This window comes from Erpetoichthys calabaricus, chromosome 10, assembly GCF_900747795.2.
Source record: "Erpetoichthys calabaricus chromosome 10, fErpCal1.3, whole genome shotgun sequence".
NCBI lineage: Eukaryota > Metazoa > Chordata > Cladistia > Polypteriformes > Polypteridae > Erpetoichthys > Erpetoichthys calabaricus.
The window spans coordinates 47,804,575-47,822,808 of NC_041403.2; the positions used below are offsets into that span (position 1 = coordinate 47,804,575).

Consider the following 18,234-nt stretch of genomic DNA (forward strand, 5'->3'; position numbering starts at 1 on the left):
TTTGGGAACCTGCTGTAGCTTCAAGTTTTGGTTCCTTCCTGCTTCTGCTTTAAATTGAATTCCACCCTTAATTAACTGTATGCTACATGCAAATAATTTTTTTCTTGTTTTTTAAGATTGTCACAATGATTGTGATATTCATTCCTTTTTTTTTAGGTTTTCTTGTTCTTTAAGCCATTGTTTACTAATGAACATACTTGTGGGCTGACTCTAAAGTAGCTGTATTTTTTTCAGTGCATTGTACAATAAGAAAAAGAGAATAAAATACCAGCTTATTAAACTATGAGATCAAGTAGAGCTACAGTTATTATCTTATTGTGATACCAGCCACACTGGGTCCCTAGACTGAAATGTAGAACCTTTTTATTAGGTAGTGTGGATACTGGACACTAAGGGTTGTAAGACAGCTGCCTGGTCTGATGACTCCTAGTTCCAAATTACTTTGATTGAAGGAAAAGGCTGAGTCCAAATGAAAATGGATTCTTCATACCCAATTATTGAAAATCATAGCTGATGGAGGTGTTGGTGTAACGGTGCATTTTATTGGCACACAAAGTGTCCAATGATACAAGCAGAGGATTATTTGAATAGCATATTTTAACTGCACTTTTGCCCCCATGCATTCCTTGACACATTTGAAGTATTTTAGGGAAAAAGTTAGGTGTGCTTAATCAAGTGGTCATCAGATATATTTGTTATTGTTAAGACAGACAAAACACAATTAAAACTTTACAAGATCATTTTTAATCCTAGTCAGGAGTTAAAAATCATTTCTTTTAAGTATTTATACTATGTTAATGGTACTTTTGATGAAAATCATCAGTTTACTTCAGCTTAGTAGTTTGTCCATAAGGCTGTGGAAGACATTCTGCATTGTTGCTGTTCCAAAGAAGACAGGCACTTCTTCACAGTTTGGTCCTTGTCAGAGTCACTCAGGTTCTTATGCTTACATATCTGCTTCCAACACGCTACCTTCAAGAACTGATTGTTCGTTTGTTGCCTAATTTATCTCACCCCTTGACAGGTGCCATTGTAACAAGATAGTCAATGTTATTCACTTCACCTGTCATTGTTCTTAATTGCAGGGCTGATGGGTGTATATCTCCTCTTGCACTGTAAAATAACTAACAAATATGTGTGTGTATTTTTAAATATTAAAAAAAAAATCCTCATCATAATCCAATCATGATGACTTTGTCTATTTTGCTATAGTAAATTTCAGTTCTAGGTAGAAAAATAATGTTTGTATTATACCAGGTCTCTATGAGTTATAGCTGAGACTACATGTGAGATTTTACAAGTTTTACTATGTTTTACAGTGATATGGTCTACTGTGGTGTCTATGATAATGCCCTGGACAATGACAACTATAATGTTTCTAAAGGATTTAATTATCACCAAGGCCCTGTAAGTAATACATCTTAAGTGATTTTTTTTCTTTTTGTTCTCATGGGTTGGTGCTTTTGGCTTCCACTGACCAATAAAGATTTACCATCTCTCGCGTAACTCTGAAGTTTTCTAAACATGGATAATATTGATATCAAAACCTTTTATACCATATCTCACAAAAACATTTCCATTATATGGAAGTCCAAGGCTTGGCTATAAACATTTAGCATACTTCCCCGATTTCCTTTCATTCTTTACTCCGAAGGCCTTATTATAACATACCATTATTGATAAAACAAATATACCCAAACAACAACATCGAACAACCAATAAACTTTTAGATAACTTGAGACAGCACTGGGAAACCAAAATCAAGTCATCTGTAGACAGAACACATTCTTCCTTATTTCAAGACTGTGCTGTACATCATGTACAACCCTTTTGACTTAAATGATCAGAAATATGCCCCACCTACAAGAGATTTTTTGAAACACCTGCAACCTTTGGCTAATGCCATACTAGGCTAAAATTTTCATTTCCCATTGGGATTAATAAAGTATCTATCTATCTATCTATCTATCTATCTATCTATCTATCTATCTATCTATCTATCTATCTATCTATCTATCTATCTATCTATCTATCTATCTATCTATCTATCTATCTACTTAAAGAGCACTGTAAGAGTTACCATTAATTCTCATATCTCTGTGCAATAAGGACAGGAGCACCTTCACTTAATGAGCATTGTAGTAATAAATAAAAAAATAAATAAAAAACTTTGCTGCCTCATTTTAATCAAATGGAGTAATTCTAGCTTGCCTACTGCAATACAATGGAAGAGTAATGTCCTATATTATTTAAAAAACAGTTAAATTCAGATTTACTCATTAAGAAATACATATTTTAAGACTATTTTTAATACTACTAATCATAGTATTATAATATGTACAGAGTAGTACAGTGAAATTCTTATTTGTATGTCCAACCAACATACAATTCCACAAATAAACGCTGTATCAAAATACAGAATCTCACTTTATTTAATAGAAAACACAATGCTCCTTACCCTTGTTTCTATGCAGCCTTCCCCCAGTTCCAGAAACTTTATTAAGTGTACTTTAAATATCTCTGTTCATGTTCAGGATTTTTAAAGAGGACACAGCTTTGCATGATCACTAACTGCTGCACAGAGGGCATCTCTCTAACAAGAGCACAATAAACTTATATGGTTGACCTCTGTCAATACTGCCCTGAAGTTCCATTCTTTAAAGTAATCATTGACCTCTCTGAATTGCTGTAGACTTTCTGGCCATTGTGATATTTTTACATGCCAATTTTTTTTCTTTTTATGTCATTTGATAGTCATATGAATAAGAACTCAACTATTAGAAAATACAGTGGGTATAGAAAAGAATCACCCCTTCAAAATATTCCCATTTTTTTGCGTTACAGCCTTAAATGAAAACACACAAACCAATATTTTTTCCAGCTTTACTTACTCAATGCAATCTATAAGATCCAAGTGAAAGATATCACAGCTACAGTTCAGAAGAATTTTAAAAAATAAAAAACAAGAAATACTGAGATTAATAAAGGATCACCCCCCTCCTAAACAATATTTGTAAACTCAATCAGGTGTAAGTTACCACTATTCCCATTGCAGACCATGGGGTTACTGGCTTCCTTACACCTGAGATCAATTGTAATCAGTGTGATTAGTGAAGCATAAAAACAGCTGTTCCTGGAGCATTCCCTTGCTTGGTAGTGCAACTGACAGCAAACAACTGACTATGGGTGGCAAGCCACTTTGAAAAGATCTCAGGGATAGAGTTGTGGACAGACATAAGGCAGAAGATGGATACAAAAAAAAATCTCAAAGGCTTTATCAATCCTAAGGAGCACAGTAAAGTCAATAATAAAGAAGTGGAGAGTGTTTGATACTACTAAGACCCTCCCTGGATCCAGCCGTTCCTCCAAACTGGATGGAAGAGCAAGGAGGAAACTGGTAAGAGAGGCTACCAAGAGGCCAACGGCCACTTTGAAGAAGTTACAGGATTTTATGGCAAAGAGTGGTCATTGTGTGCATGTGCCAACAATTTTATAAGCACTCCACTATTGTGGCTTGTTCGGGACAGTCGCAAGGAAAAAGCCACTTCTTAAGAAAGGCCACATTAAGGCTCGTTTGAGTTTTGCCAGAATGCACCTTGAAGATTCTGATGCCAAGTGAAAAAAGGTCTTATGGCCAGATGAGACCAAAATTGAACTATTTGGCCTCAATACCAAAACGGTACACCTGGCAGAAATCCAATGCAGCTCACCATCCACAACACACCATACCTACAGTAGAGCATGGAGGTGGCAGCATCCTTTTGTGGGGCTGTTTCTCTGCCGCAGGGCCTGGAGCTGTCGTTAAGGTAGAAGGAAAAATGGAAGGGGCAAAATACCATCAAATTCTTGAGGAAAACCTGCCACCCTCTGCTTGGAAGTTGAAGATGGGCAGAATGTTCACCTTTCAACACGACAACAATCCGAAGCACACAGCAAAATTGACCACACAGTGGCTGAAGGAGAAAAAAAGTGAATGTCTTCGTGTGGCCCAGTCAGAGCCCAGACCTAAATCCCATTGAAAATCTGTAGAAAGATTTGAAGATAGCAGTCCACCAACGCTCACCATCCAATTTAACCAAACTTGAACAGTTCTGTAAAGAAGATTGGGCAAATATTGCTCAATCTAGATGTGTAAAGCTGATAGAGAAGTATCCCATGTAATGGACAGCCGGGTCCCATGCCCGGCAGGGACGCCTCTGCTACATCTGTTCCGGGGGAGTAGCTATGGACAGTTCAATACCTCCCCCGGGACGCTTGGTGGCAGCCTCCCTGGCGGACAATGATTCCCCAACCTAGCGCATGGCTCCATGGGAGATGGAGTCCTCCACAGCCTGGTTGGGGGCTCGGATGGCCACTAGGGGGAGCTGCAGGGAGTCAGCAGCAAAGCTGGACGTATTTTCAGCCCCACCCGGAAGGGCAATTAGGACCAGGTGGTCAAGCACCTGGAACCCTTCCATGTGGGATATAAAAAGGGCCAGCCACCACCACTCGAGGAGCGAGAGTTGGGAGGAAGGAGACAAAGCTTGAGGAGGAGCGGTGGTAAAAGGGAAAAAATGTTGGTGTTGTGTTGTAGAAGTGCTTTGGGACTGTGTACTGCCTGTGGGTCACGGGGAAGATGTGCGCCCACGGGTGAAGAAAAATAAAAAGTCTTGTTTGTTTATACATACCTCTGCGTCCATCTGTGTTGGGTCGGGCGCCTATATAGCGCCTTTGTTACACCCAACAGACTCAAGGCTGTCATTAAAGCAAAAGCTGGTTCAACAAAATATTGACATTGGGGGGTGATTCTTTATTAATCTCATTATCTCTTGTTTTTGATTTTTTTTTTTTTTTTTCTGAACTGTAGCTGTGATATCTTTCACTTGGATGTTATAGGTTGCATTGAGTAAGTAAAGCTGGGAAGAAATATTTTGTGTGTGTGTGTGTTTTCATTTAAGGCTGTAAAGCAAACAAAATGTGAATATTTTGAATGGGGGGATTTTTTTCTATACCCACTGTACATATATTTAACATACTTAGTTTTGCTCCTTGCACTATGTCTATTCTGAAATCAATAAATTTCATTCTCTTCCTGTTTCCAGGTAAGTCTGTTATGTTTAACCTAAAAATAATTTAAGCTCAACTTTTCACCTTGATTTCAGTTTCATTTGTCATGTGTTTATAGTTCAGTGAAATACTTAAATGGATGTCTCCCTTCGATTAGTGATATAGGGCAGTATCAACAGCAAATAAAATGTCTTTGACAGAATGAGTGGCTGTTAAATAACCTTTTCACCTGCTGATACAAAATGGTCCTGAATATTACCAGTGTGACTGCAATTGGTCTTAAACTGCTTGCCAGAACTGAGGAGCAAGTGACTGTGTAGGATGGTCAAGGTCTTTAATAATAATGCCATTTGCTGAGACAAACTCATATCAAACTCTAGTAACAAGAGCTTCTTTGCTTAAAGAGTATTTCTTGATTTCATTTTTTTTTTACATTTTTTTTATTATTTATTTTATCATTGACAGTGTGTGTAGTTGATAAGATTTACATGTTATAATTTTTCTTTTGTGTTTATTTAGGAGTGGCTTTGGCCAGTTGGATATTTTCTACGAGCAAAATTGTATTTTTCGAAGAAACTTGAGAAAGAAATTTATGATCAAACAGTTTACTTAGTGAAGAATGTCTTGTCACAACATTATGTGCATCTTGAGAGGTATGTAGCAAATTGTGGTTGAACATTTTCTTAAATTAAGATAAATTCTAGAATTAAAAAATCTGTTATTATATCAGTGGACTTTAAGTGTTTACGTGATTGATGTGTTTGTTCTGTTAAGGCTTGAATATGTAGCCCTTCTTCTTGAAATTGCTGGTCCCTAAACTATATCAAACCAAACTGAAAGAGCTGCAGCAAATCTGCTAAATATAACAGATAAAAATAGCCTCCAAACCAGTGTGGATACCTGGCAGACAAATGAAAGTCTTAAAGCAGTTACAGCAGTGAAAGCTTCTTTCACAAATGTACCCATAAGGGCTCTGAATAGATTTAATAAGTCTGTCTTTGAACTTTTTGGATGGATTCAGTGAAGTATATTTTGCAGGGGTGGTACAGGAGGGTAAATCCATTATCAAATCATCACAGTTTTGGAACTGATCGTCACAGATTTTATCAAATCTTGGCATGCTGATTTGGTCATATGAGTAACCCACGGAACTGAAAATTGCATGTGTCTTGGATCAGTATTAATGGAGATTTAAGCTAATAAACTTTGAATTTTGCTTTAGTATAGAATTGGCCGATTTTGAAATATAGGTTTTTTCGCTATTCAATTTTTAATATTATAATCACTCATAACATGGTAATTTTTCTTTTTGGGGATAGCATAGTATTTACACAAAATATGGAGTTGGAAAACAGCTTTAAAACAATATGGGAATCATTTCTGTGCAACTTGTATTTAGGGAGATATAGCCAGTCAAAGGCATAATCCCCCCCACCTCAACAATTTCAAACTTTGTTAGTTTAAATCTCCCTTAATACTGATCCAAGACACATGCAATTTCAGTTCCATGGGTTACTCATATGACCAAATCAGCATGCAAAGTTTTATTAATATGTGTGACGATGAAGTCCAAAAGTGTGATGATTTGACAAGGAATTACCCAGGAGCACAGTGATTAGTTCTTTTGCTTCATTGGCTGTTCACGCATTACGTACAAATATGAGTGTGTCAGTCAGGTGCCTCATTCACACCTCAGTGTAGGCAGAATAACACACCTGTGCCCAGTCAGACTGGATAAAAGGGAGTCAGCATGGCAGACACAGAGGAGACTAACAAAACAGAGAAAAGAGAGATGGATTTTAAAGGAAAGAAGGACAGTGATGGCAGAATTTGGAGATGCCAGCATGTGCTCGGGAGGAGGCAGGCAGCCAGATAGAGAACCCTGAGAAGGAGAGTGTGGCTGACACTGAAGGGGGCTGAAGAGGGACACTTCGGCTGAGCAGTGCGTGGGACCTGGAGGGATCTGTTGCTCAGGAGGGCTCTTGTATAAGGCTGGGGAATGGCAGCAGGAGTCAGAGAAGTGAGGCTCAGCACAGCACCCTGCTCGGAGCCCGTGACGTAAGCAGGTGCCCAGCTAGATTAAAGGTTGGCTGTGCCTTTCAGAAGGATGTCTCCTCTGGCTACCGGATCTCATTTGCGGTAGACAGAGGAGACATTGAGACTGAAGAAAAATGCACCTGGGATTTTGAGTTTTTGTAGAATTGCTTACTGCTGTGTGCTTTTAACCTTCATTTTATTGAGATTACCGTATGTACTTGCAGATAAGTCGGGACTTAATTTTACTGTATAATTCCTGGTATTATATAATGTCGGTCGTATAAGTCAAATGTGGAAAACTCAAGCTATTGGTCCAAGAGATTATGATATGCTAACGCCCACCTGAGAGAGTAACCACGGAACACATTGCCTCTTTTTTCTATGTATTGTGCCTACATGACCACTATTCTGAAGCAGCGTTTGCACTGATTTGTGTTTTTTGTATCTCACACCCACATACACCTTTATCATAAGAGCATCCCTTCTCTACGATGGAGCGTTCGATGAGAAGAAAATATGAAGCTGGTTTTAAATTAAACGTCATTGAAGTAGCAAAAGAAATTGGTAACTGCGCTGCTACAAGAAAATTCGATGCATCTGAGAAACTGATGTGAGATTGAAGGAGGGAAAATTTAAACGGGCATATAAGTTGGGGTCTGATTTTATGATCAATTTTCCAGGTTTCTAGACATGACTTATACGTGAATATATATGGTATCTATTGAATATTTTAACCTCCATTGGATTATTTATTTATTTAATGGATGGAGTACTGCACTTTTTGAACATTTTTTTTCTTGTTTTAATAAAATCACCTACCAATTTTGTGCCAACCTCTTGCTGAATGTGTGTGTGTCCTCATTTGCCCAGCTCATCTCGGTACATGACTATTTATGGTTAAGGGTTCAAGAGGCTTCTGGAAGCACCAGGGAGCATAGAGACAATCCAGACTGTCACACATGTAAAGGATGTCACTGCCCACTGTAAAGGAATGCAGTCTTCTACGAAAGAGTCTGCTTTTCTTTTTTTATACAGAACCACTTTGTTACTAGAACAGTCTAGCCTGTCATTGATATGAACTCCCCCAAGTATTTGTACTACCTCCACGTAACCACCCTGATCGGGTATAGAGGCATTTTAGTGTAGGAAAAGTCAATAACCAGTTCCTTGTTTTCGCTGATGTTAAATTGCAGACAATCCTCTTTGCACCAAGAAACGGTTATCCGCCTGACTCTTATGCTCTGTCTCATGCCCCTTGTCAATATGCCCCTTTAGCATAGAGTTATCAGAGAGTTTCTGCAAGTGGCATAACCTAGTGTTATATTCGTAATCCGAAGTGTACAGAAGAGGTGACAGGACAGTTCATTCTGGTAAGTTTACCTCTGAACAGGGATGACTGGATAGTACTGAAGGCACTGGACAAATGAAAAACATAATCCTCACAGTGCTATCAACTTTGCCCAAAAGAGTATAAGCCTTGTGAAGTAGACAAGTAATTGAAATGAAATTTCCTTTTTCAAGGCACTGTATGTGATTACCATGAAAAACTTAGCAATTTTCCTGATGTACTTTGGAGTTAAAAATAAATCTGCTTAATTTGTTTTTTGCAGATCTTCCTGGAAAGGTCTTCCAGAGCTCACTAATGAGAATGGCCAATATTGTTCATTTAGCTGTGAAACACAGGCGTGGTCCATTGCCACCGTGTTGGAAGTCCTCCATGATTTCTGATAAAAGTAGTAAATGCTTCAGGCTTCTTTGATGATTCATTACGTAAGATTATCATTAACTGGGTTGCTGTTCTAATAATATGCTATTTACCCTTTGCACAGACATAAGAATGTTCAGTCACTATTATTGAGTAGAATTAAGGATATTAGTAATAAAATAGTATGCCGCTTGGACATATTAAAGTTAACAGTTTGAGAAATGTGGGTTGTAATGAAAAAAGTGTAAAGTCTGCTTTTTGATGGTATGTTATTCAAGTCTGAATGCTGTATTACTGCACTTTGTAAATTATAAATGGATTAGGATTATAATTCATTGAATATTTTATTGTACATTTTAAAAAATAGAAAATTTTTATTTCTTATTTTTCGTTCTGGTGCTATTTGTGCAAGCCTGCAACGAAGAGATCTTGTGTCTCTCTTTTAATATTTTGCCTTGTATCAGTGAAAATCTTTATAACATACTGCATATACTAGTTGAATAATCATTCACTGTTCATTTGTAATGTAATTTGGCCTACAACAATGCCAAAAGTCATCTTCACCTTAACACTGTAATTATTTATTTGGATAACAGAACAAGACTGAAAAAATCTAGTTATAGTATTCATGCCAAAGATGATGATACGGCTCTAGATACAACTTGGTTATCACTCAGCCTTTCTGATTGTCAATGTAACATTTACTGAATCTGAGTAAATATACAATTACTCTCAGCATTTTTGCATTTGTCTGTATAGTATGTGAGTGTTTGTAATTTAATCGCATAAAGCATGAATGTTTCACATCTAGTGTTTATTGAAATACTACAGTATGAAGAAATATCAGTAGTGTAGATAATTCTACTTGAAAGGCATGCGGTTCTCCACCATATTAATCACTTTTCAAATTTATATGTGTAATAATAATAATAATAATATTGATTGTTTCATTCACATCATGTTTACAGTAGGATTCAAATGTAATTAGAGGTCACCCATATTGCCATACGGCATACTTCTGTAGTGGTGTGCATTTCAGTATTTTTTTTCCTCATTATTCACTGTCCTGTTGCTTACAGTATGTCAGGCACTAGAATGTCTGTCTTGAGATTCTGTGTTCATTTTATGTATATCAAACAAAAAAAAAAGTTTTTCAAGCAGAACTCTGTCGTCATTTGTGTGTTTTTTTTTTCCTTCCCTCTAAATCAAGCATTTGGCCATTACTTGAAATGTTTTTCCAGGATCTGATTGTATCTGGAAGTTAATTTAGATATGATCAGTTAATTTTTATATTATATACATTTAACTGTCAAAATAATGTATGGGTGTTTGAATAAGAAATTCCACAAACAAAAGACAGCAAACTGCCACAAACTTGCAATAAGTAAATTAAATATTGACCATTGCGCTCACAGAGTGCCACTCTTGCGGCAGACATTGGCCATTCCACAAAGTGGTGGTTTTGGACTGGTTTGTTCCATTGTTTGACATGGCTCCAGGGGCAGCGGAAACATCTGTTTTGTTTCCAATTCATCTGTGCAGATACTTTAATCAAGAAGAAAGAAATGCCTTGTAAATAGTAATATATCTTTTATTTGTATTATTTCACGGTTTGTCTTGTTTTTCTGATAAGGGGGTGGGGAAGGGCTTCTCTAAGGCTAGTTTTGGGATTGTAGCTGGGCACATGGCTAATTTGCATTCATAGCTAGCCATGCAGTGCTGCAAGAATCAGTTTTATATATCAGGTGGCAGTACTCATAAAATTCTCCTTGGGGTCAGTTAAAGTACCACTCAAATATGAATAATGCAAGTTTTTTGTTTATTATTTCTAAACACACCCAGGATGGAAATCAGCAGAGTTTCTCAATCTTGGTAGCTTTGGAGGCCATTTTTACCTTTTTAAGTTCACTGATGACCCACATACAGCAAATGAAGATTCTGGGGTTCACTTGAAATGACCATGTGGGAAAAAGCAGGGTTTCCAAATGGTGAAATGAGTGCAGTTAGAGGCAGTGAAAACATCGCACAGCACTATCAAGTGTGATACAGCTTCTTCTTTTTTCCCTGCTGTGCTTATAACCCAGCAATGTTCTACATATGGCTGCTATAACTCTGAGATGTTCACTGGCCTCACAAAGCATCATGAGGTGGTTGGAAAAAAAATTTCACCTAAGCCAGCCACAAAATTAATCTCCAGAAAAATATTCAGCAGACAAAGTCATTGGGAAACAGCATTTTCGCTGCGAAAAAATTTTGCCCATTAACAATAATGTAACTATTATACTTTTGGCAAACTTATGTTAATAACATCCATCCATCCATTATTCAACCCGCTATATCCTAACTACAGGGTCACAGGGGTCTGCTGGAGCCAATCCCAGCCAACACAGGGCACAAGGCAGGAAACAAACCCCAGGCAGGGCGCCAGCTCCCCGCAGTATGTTAATAACACATAATGTAAATTTACTAATTAACAGACAATAAGATAATATAATCAGAATGTGTGAACAAGTAATTGTAGTGAAGTTATTTAATTTTATCTGTAGCTATGTTTAAAGTAGTGGCCTTGTCACGTGGAGCTCAGTAGCTGAGATGATTACTTTGTACCACAGCTGCCTTTGAAGACGGAGACAGTTTTTTCCTATTCTCAAGCAGGTACTTAGTCTTGTAATTCATATACTGCCTATAAAGATAAGACACAATACAAACAACCAATGAATAAAGTAGCCTATTGAATATCAATTGCGATGTTAATAGAAAGCAAAGTAAAGCCTGTTATTAAAGCATAAATCCAAAAAAAATATTGGATGAAGCCTATTCTCCATTAGCCCCTGCTGTATATCAGAACTTATTTCATTGAAGTGTTCAGGATGCAGCAGCTTTTTTTGTTACTGTACTTTTTGTGTTTTAAAAGAAAAAGAATCAGCATTCTAGTGAAAAAAGTAAATGACATTTGTTTTAAGAATGCTGCCAGCCACACTTCTGACACCGAAAAGTCTTGGATGAGGATAAAATGAATTCCACCCATCTAATACTGAGTTTAGGTGAGTACAGTATTGCATTACAAGAAAACACATTTTTCACATGTATTGACTGCTATGCCAGTAGGAGGATCTTCAGTTGAACCTCTCCATACCCTAAATAATACCTAAAATGCCTGTAAATTTAAAACAAAATGGCACCTTGAGGTAAAATCCATTTGGGTTATGTGGCAGTGTGCTAAGGCTCTGCCTGGGAATGTTGATTGGTGGAATGGCAGGGCCTGCATTCACATGCAACAGCAATGGTGTGGTACCCCGTGTAGTGGAAGGTGGCACAATGCTACACTCTTGTCCCTTGTAGTTCATGAGCCAATCAGATTGATGATAAAGGGGGGTTGGAAGACACAGATGTCAAAAGATACAGTAAATGGTGAAAAAAAAAATTTGTTCTTTATTTACAGATGCTTCCACAAAAACAGAAAAATGTGCAAAAACGAAATTCCAAAATCCAAATCAACAGTGTCACTAATTCAAATTCACTCAGCCACGACACTCACACAAATGAAACCAAGAATATCAGAAATGGCAAACAATAAATATATACAACAAAACCAAAACAGACCTTTCTTTCTCCTCATAACAAAATCAATAAGGGTGGTAATCGGGAGCCCGGGATTCCCGGACATTTTTCATTCCCGGGAATGAAACTGCTGTAATTCCCGGGAAAACGGGAACGGCCAAGCTCGCATATATAGCGTGTAAAAATCGATCAAAAAATAACAGTTATAGTTGAAAATAATTAAGTGTCACGGTATTTTGGCCCACGGTGTAGTGTGTTGCTCATTAATTCATTCAACAACAGACCAGCAGCAGTCAGTCTCCTGGCCCCCACTAAGACTGAGCACAGTGGGACTGTGACTGCACTGTGCAGCGCACGAATGCTGGGACGGGGCAGAGTTCATTGACGTCTGTGCTGTTGACAACTTTGAACAGCAACTTGAAATTGCAATGCGTCAATCTGTTGCATCCGCATTATCTGCGAAGAAACTTGCCATCACAGAATGATGACAAGAAACTGGATGCATTAGTAAAAGCTGAAATGGCGGTGTTTCAGAGCAACGGCTAGCACGGGCATTGTTTAGAACAAGGGTATCAGTATCTGATGACTGTGCCGCCTACTTCAGTGGAGGCAGAGTGTGCTTTCTCAGCGGCTGGCGTACTTTGCACAAAGGTGCGCTCTCGCCTGGACGACCAAACGCTGGACACGTTGTGCTTTCTACGCTCTTATTACCGCAACTAAAGATACATGTACTTATATGACAGCATGAATTGCTTGTAGTTAATGTTAGTCTTTTATTGGTGTCAACATATTGCAGTAGTTTTATTAAAAATGTGTCGCTCGTTCTAAAACCGTTCACATTTGAGATGCCCGTGCACTGTGTCATTCCCGGGATTCCTGAATTCCCAGGAATGGATAAACCCATCCGGGAATAGATTCCCTAGGGTGGAGGGAGATACAACTGTACAAGTAAAAAAAAATTAAAATAAAATTCTTCTTCTTTTTGATTCTTGAAAAGCAAAAATTATTTGAGGTGGGAGAATAAGTCAAAAGGAGACAGTAAAAGGGTGAGCTGTGGAGGTTTCACGTTGAGAAAGAAGCAGAGGAGCTCAAGAGTGGATTTTAAAGATGCAGATCCTGCCAGTGATTCTGACTGAAACTCACCATTCCATTGACAAAGAGCAGTTTCAAACCTCCTCCTAGGTTCATATAAGTTACGCCTTTCATTCAAAAGTAATGAGGGGCTTATAAAGTTTGTTGGCCAATGCATAACAGTTCCTACGACCACTACACACATGAGCCTGTCATAGTCCTTAATATGTCACTGAAAAGAGCCAGCCATTGCCACTCCTTTCACTTTGAGACTCTGATCTGCCACTCAGTGGGCTTGAAGGAAACAGCTGGCTTCTGACCAGTCCTCTGGTGATTCACCTTTGAAAAGTTGTACTATGTTTGGGACCATGTGCTACCCTCTACTGAGGGAGGTCAATGGAGAAAGCAACAGGACTTTTCTGGGCCATATTCTAGACCCCTGAAATGGTTCCTTGCACTTAGAGGAAGAGTAAAGTTAGCCCTGGCCAGATAGCCTTTTAGCTTCTCTTATGATCATTCTGAAACACTAAAACACACAACACTTTAATAATTAACATCTGATTAACTGAAGAATGAAAAATGTAGAATATAAATTTAAAATGCAAAAGTTAAAAATCCAAAACAAAAGAAGTACTGAAATTGATAAGCAAAAACTGTAGGAAACAATTACTAGATAAAGTCTACAATTCAAAACTCCAAATCATAAAGACTGAAAGTAAATATCAAAAACCAGAAAAGACCTATTAAACAAAATACCAAAAACCTTACAAAAAAGGAGGCACAAAGGGCAAAGCATAAAAAGAAGTCAAAGAACAGTGAAACAATGCAACCAATGTGGCAATGGCCTTGCTGTGGCAGCAGATGTCTTAAATTATCCTCGGGTAACTGCTGCTGTAATGACCACAGCACGTGAGGGCAGAAAATTAATTAGAGGCCTAGCACCCAGACTAATTAATCAAACTAATTTAAATTTTAAACAAGAAACAAGAGATACTTACCTAACATAAAACAGTAAAAAATACTAGTGAAAAGTAATTAATAATACTAATTACAAAAGTAAAGGGGTTGAGGTGAGATATTGACAGGGGCTCAACTGGGCAGAGGGGTTCATTGTGACTAGTGACAATAGAAAAGAGAACAGGAGAGTGTATTTGCCTCCTGTGCACTGGTTCCTTGAATTATTATTGTAGTTTTCTGTTCTCCCACATACACCACTCTGACATTAGTTCATGTTTATTAAATAACATATTTTTCATTAATAAAGATCTTTGTTTTGAGGCATTTTTTCCAGGTGAGGGTGGCACACAGGGGTGCCCAGTCACAATTTTTACTAATCATTATAAAGTGAATTTCAAGTTGGTGGTGTCCTTCTTCACTGTATATGTCAGAGTCAGATTTTTTAAGTAAGCTTAATATTATCTAATTATTACTATTACTACCAGTCACTAGATAAAAGTTCTGCCAACTGAACCAAATGAATTTTCAACAAATAACTATGACACATTATTCAAAAGTTGCTTAGTGTGTACTGCATATATGGTTCATGTTGTTCACAGATTGTAACTCATCATTAGTGAGTAGTTAGTAATACATTTTTTGCTTGGTGAAATGACAGAAATGTTCTGAAACTTCACTGAACTCAGCAAAATGTATTGAATTCAATGGGTAAGGAGAAATTGAACTAGTTTTGAGTGGATTATAATATTGCAGTAGTCTTTTAAGTGTCCCTAAAAACCACGGAAATGTCTGCAAATTATGCTTACCCCTCTCCCCAATCTGATAGCAGGTACTCACCACTCTTGAACTAAAAAGTACTTTGTGTTTTTTTTCACTGATGCTTTGCTTGTTCACTGCCACTTCAGCCCAACAATTTCAACACTTTCCTGTTCACATTAACTGCATAGCACTCTGGGTAATACTGTAAAAGGGGCAGACTGCATACAGGTCAAATTAAAGACATTACTTTTAAGACATGAACATAACAATACATTTCCAGTTTCCTTTTGCATGGTCATTTTGCCTTTAAACTTTTTCCACTAATTTTTAGCTGACTAATAGGATCAGCGTTATATACTTGTAGGTTTGTACCATACAATATTGGCAGGTTCAGCTTTCTCACAAATCATCATGTGGCACTGGGAAAAAAAAGTTAGTCTAACCCAGAGCAATATTTGGTGAACAAGGTCACCAGTGAGCACAGCATACTGTGAAAAATGCTTCAGGCAATTTCACTAATTTTATTCTATCACACAACAGATTCTTTCCTCTATTTATGAAAATTGTTTTCCACTGTATAACATTTACTTCCATTTGTCGAGTCATTTTTTTCTTTATTATACAATAAATGGGATATTTGTATCATTGTAAAGTACATAGTAAAGGCAACAACAATGAATGAGCAAAATAATTCAAATTAAATACAAATGATAGAAAATATTAAGATTGCTACACCAAGGTGCCTTTTTAATGTAGTATGGTCAAGTTAAGCATAGCAGCAAAATACATCTGTCAATGACAAGGATGCCAGCATTATTTCAAAAGTTCAAATACTAAATACATTATATAAATACAAACTGATTTGGTTGTGGGCGGCACGGTGGCGCAGTGGGTAGTGCTGCTGCCTCGCAGTTAGGAGACCCGGGTTCGCTTCCCGGGTCCACCCTGCGTGGAGTTTGCGTGTTCTCCCCGTGTCTGCGTGGGTTTCCTCCGGGCGCTCCGGTTTCCTCCCACAGTCCAAAGACATGCAGGTTAGGTCGATTGGTGATTCTAAATTGGCCCTGGTGTGTGGGTGTGTTTGTGTGTGTCCTGCGGTGGGTTGGCACCCTGCCCGGGATTGGTTCCCTGCCTTGTGCCCTGTGTTGGCTGGGATTGGCTCCAGCAGACCCCCGTGACCCTGTGTTCGGATTCAGTGGGTTGGAAAATGGATGAATGGATGGATGATTTGGTTGTACTTCAGTGAAAATGTTATTGCATAATATAAAGAAATTTATTTTCGAAAGACAGACAAATTTACATTTTTCATGAGTTAAAAAGAAAAAAAAAATCCCTAAAGCATTATTTTATGTTTTATATACATTCATTGTCTAGATTTTCATTGATACACAAGATGACATTATTTTTAAGAAAATATAGATAGAAAGTTATCTTCTAAACATAATAAGCAAGGCAGGAACCAGCCTTGAAAATGATGACATTACAGGACAGCGTTACAGGTTTGGTGATGGGGTACATTCAGTTGTCCTCTGAGAGTGAAAACAACATTTTTGCATTTTCTGTGATGTTTTACTGTATATATTCATATTGTTACTCAATGTGGCCACATTTTCTAAACACATTTTCTTTAGCCTGCTCAAGTCAAGTGTATTCACTGGATGTTATCGTGCAGTGCACCGTTACTGGTATCAAATATTGGCAAATAAAAAATTTATTGAGAAACACAGACACGTGTCAACTAATTTTCTTTTTTCTATAATCTTACCAAATTTCAATCAAGTCCGACAAACATTTTTGAGATTTTAGGGGATGTAGTTTTTTTATTGTTGTGGAGGTTACTTGAAAATATTGATATATTGAAATGTTCTTTCTTAGCTAATACCTCCTGCTCTAGATATACCATCCTGCCAAATTTCAGCATTTTAACTAAACAGGAATCAGTGTTTTTTATGTATGTATGTATGTATGTATGTATTGTGGCGAGTGGCTGGGGGCGGTACCCAGCTGGGATGCCTGGAAGGACCAGGAGAGGGACTACGCCTCATCCGGACCATGAGAGGGCAGCCAACCTGGTTGGTATGGGGACCACGGGAACAGAGCATGGAAGCTCAACACTATAGAGGCCCGTGGTCACCGCCAGGGGGTGCCTGAAGAGCCCTGCCCGTCAGCACTTCCGCCACACCCAGAGGTGCTGACGGAAGGATTACCAGGGACACCCGGAGTGCTTCTGGGTGCTCAGCCAGCACTTCCGCCACACCAGGAAGTGCCAACGGAAGTTCATCATGAGGCACCTGGAGCACGTCCGGGTGAGCAGAAAAGGGGCCGCCTCCCTCCATTCGATAGCTGGAGTCGGTTGGAAGTGGACGTAGCTCAGAGGAGAGGAGTGGAGGCGGTCAGGAAGAGAGAAAGGCATTGTGATAGAGGCCTGGACTTAAGGGTGATTGGTGCAGGGGCACTGGGTTGTGTGCAGTTCACCTGTAAATAGGAGTTATGTATAATAAACGTGTGTTTGGGTGTAAACCATCGGTGTCTGCCTGTCTGTATCTGGGCTGCTTACCACAGTATGTATTAATTTATTGTAATAGACTGCTTTTATAATACCTTTCACTCAAATGTTGTGAGTAGTGTTCAGTGTCATTCAGATCATTTGTGTAATAATGAGTGAGCACTGCAAATCTTTAGCAAAAAAGAAAGAAAAAACAAAATGCTGTCTAAATGTTCCTTCCCCAAAAATAACTTATCTGTTTGCCTGCCTTACCTTTTAATTTCTCCTGTTTAAGTTTCAGATTTTCATGTTACAGGTATTCCATACTGTTATTCTTTAAACTCCTTTTTAAAATGGCCAGTGCCCCTATTTGTGTCTTTTACCTCAAAAAGCAAAGCTAGGAAAAAAACTGAGATGACACTGATGAAGGGCTGTATATGGAGTGTTACTGAGGAGACAAAAATGAGTGCAAACTTTGGAAATGATTAGCGCTGAGTTATCCAGTCGTGTACTAAAATAAACAAGCTGAAGTGATTTGAGGTGTGGAGCAAACTATGAAGAACTAAATGGGTGAAGATGTGCAACTGTGAAATAAGTGGAGGTCAAGAAGCTCAAG

General features: G+C 38.2%; 1 protein-coding gene across 5 annotated transcripts in view; it reads left to right on the top strand.

Moving 5' to 3' along the window:
- Positions 1-9,951, top strand: part of agla (amylo-alpha-1, 6-glucosidase, 4-alpha-glucanotransferase a) — a 104,304-nt gene extending 94,353 nt beyond the window's left edge. For all 5 annotated transcript variants that reach the window (XM_028811136.2, XM_028811132.2, XM_028811134.2 and 2 more), the window contains exons 32-34: positions 1,320-1,407; positions 5,566-5,699; positions 8,694-9,951. In XM_028811136.2, coding sequence (XP_028666969.1) covers positions 1,320-1,407; positions 5,566-5,699; positions 8,694-8,811 — 340 coding nt within the window. In that variant the 3' untranslated portion in view covers positions 8,812-9,951. The remainder of the gene's footprint in view (positions 1-1,319; positions 1,408-5,565; positions 5,700-8,693) is intronic.
- The last annotated feature ends 8,283 nt before the right edge of the window (positions 9,952-18,234 follow it).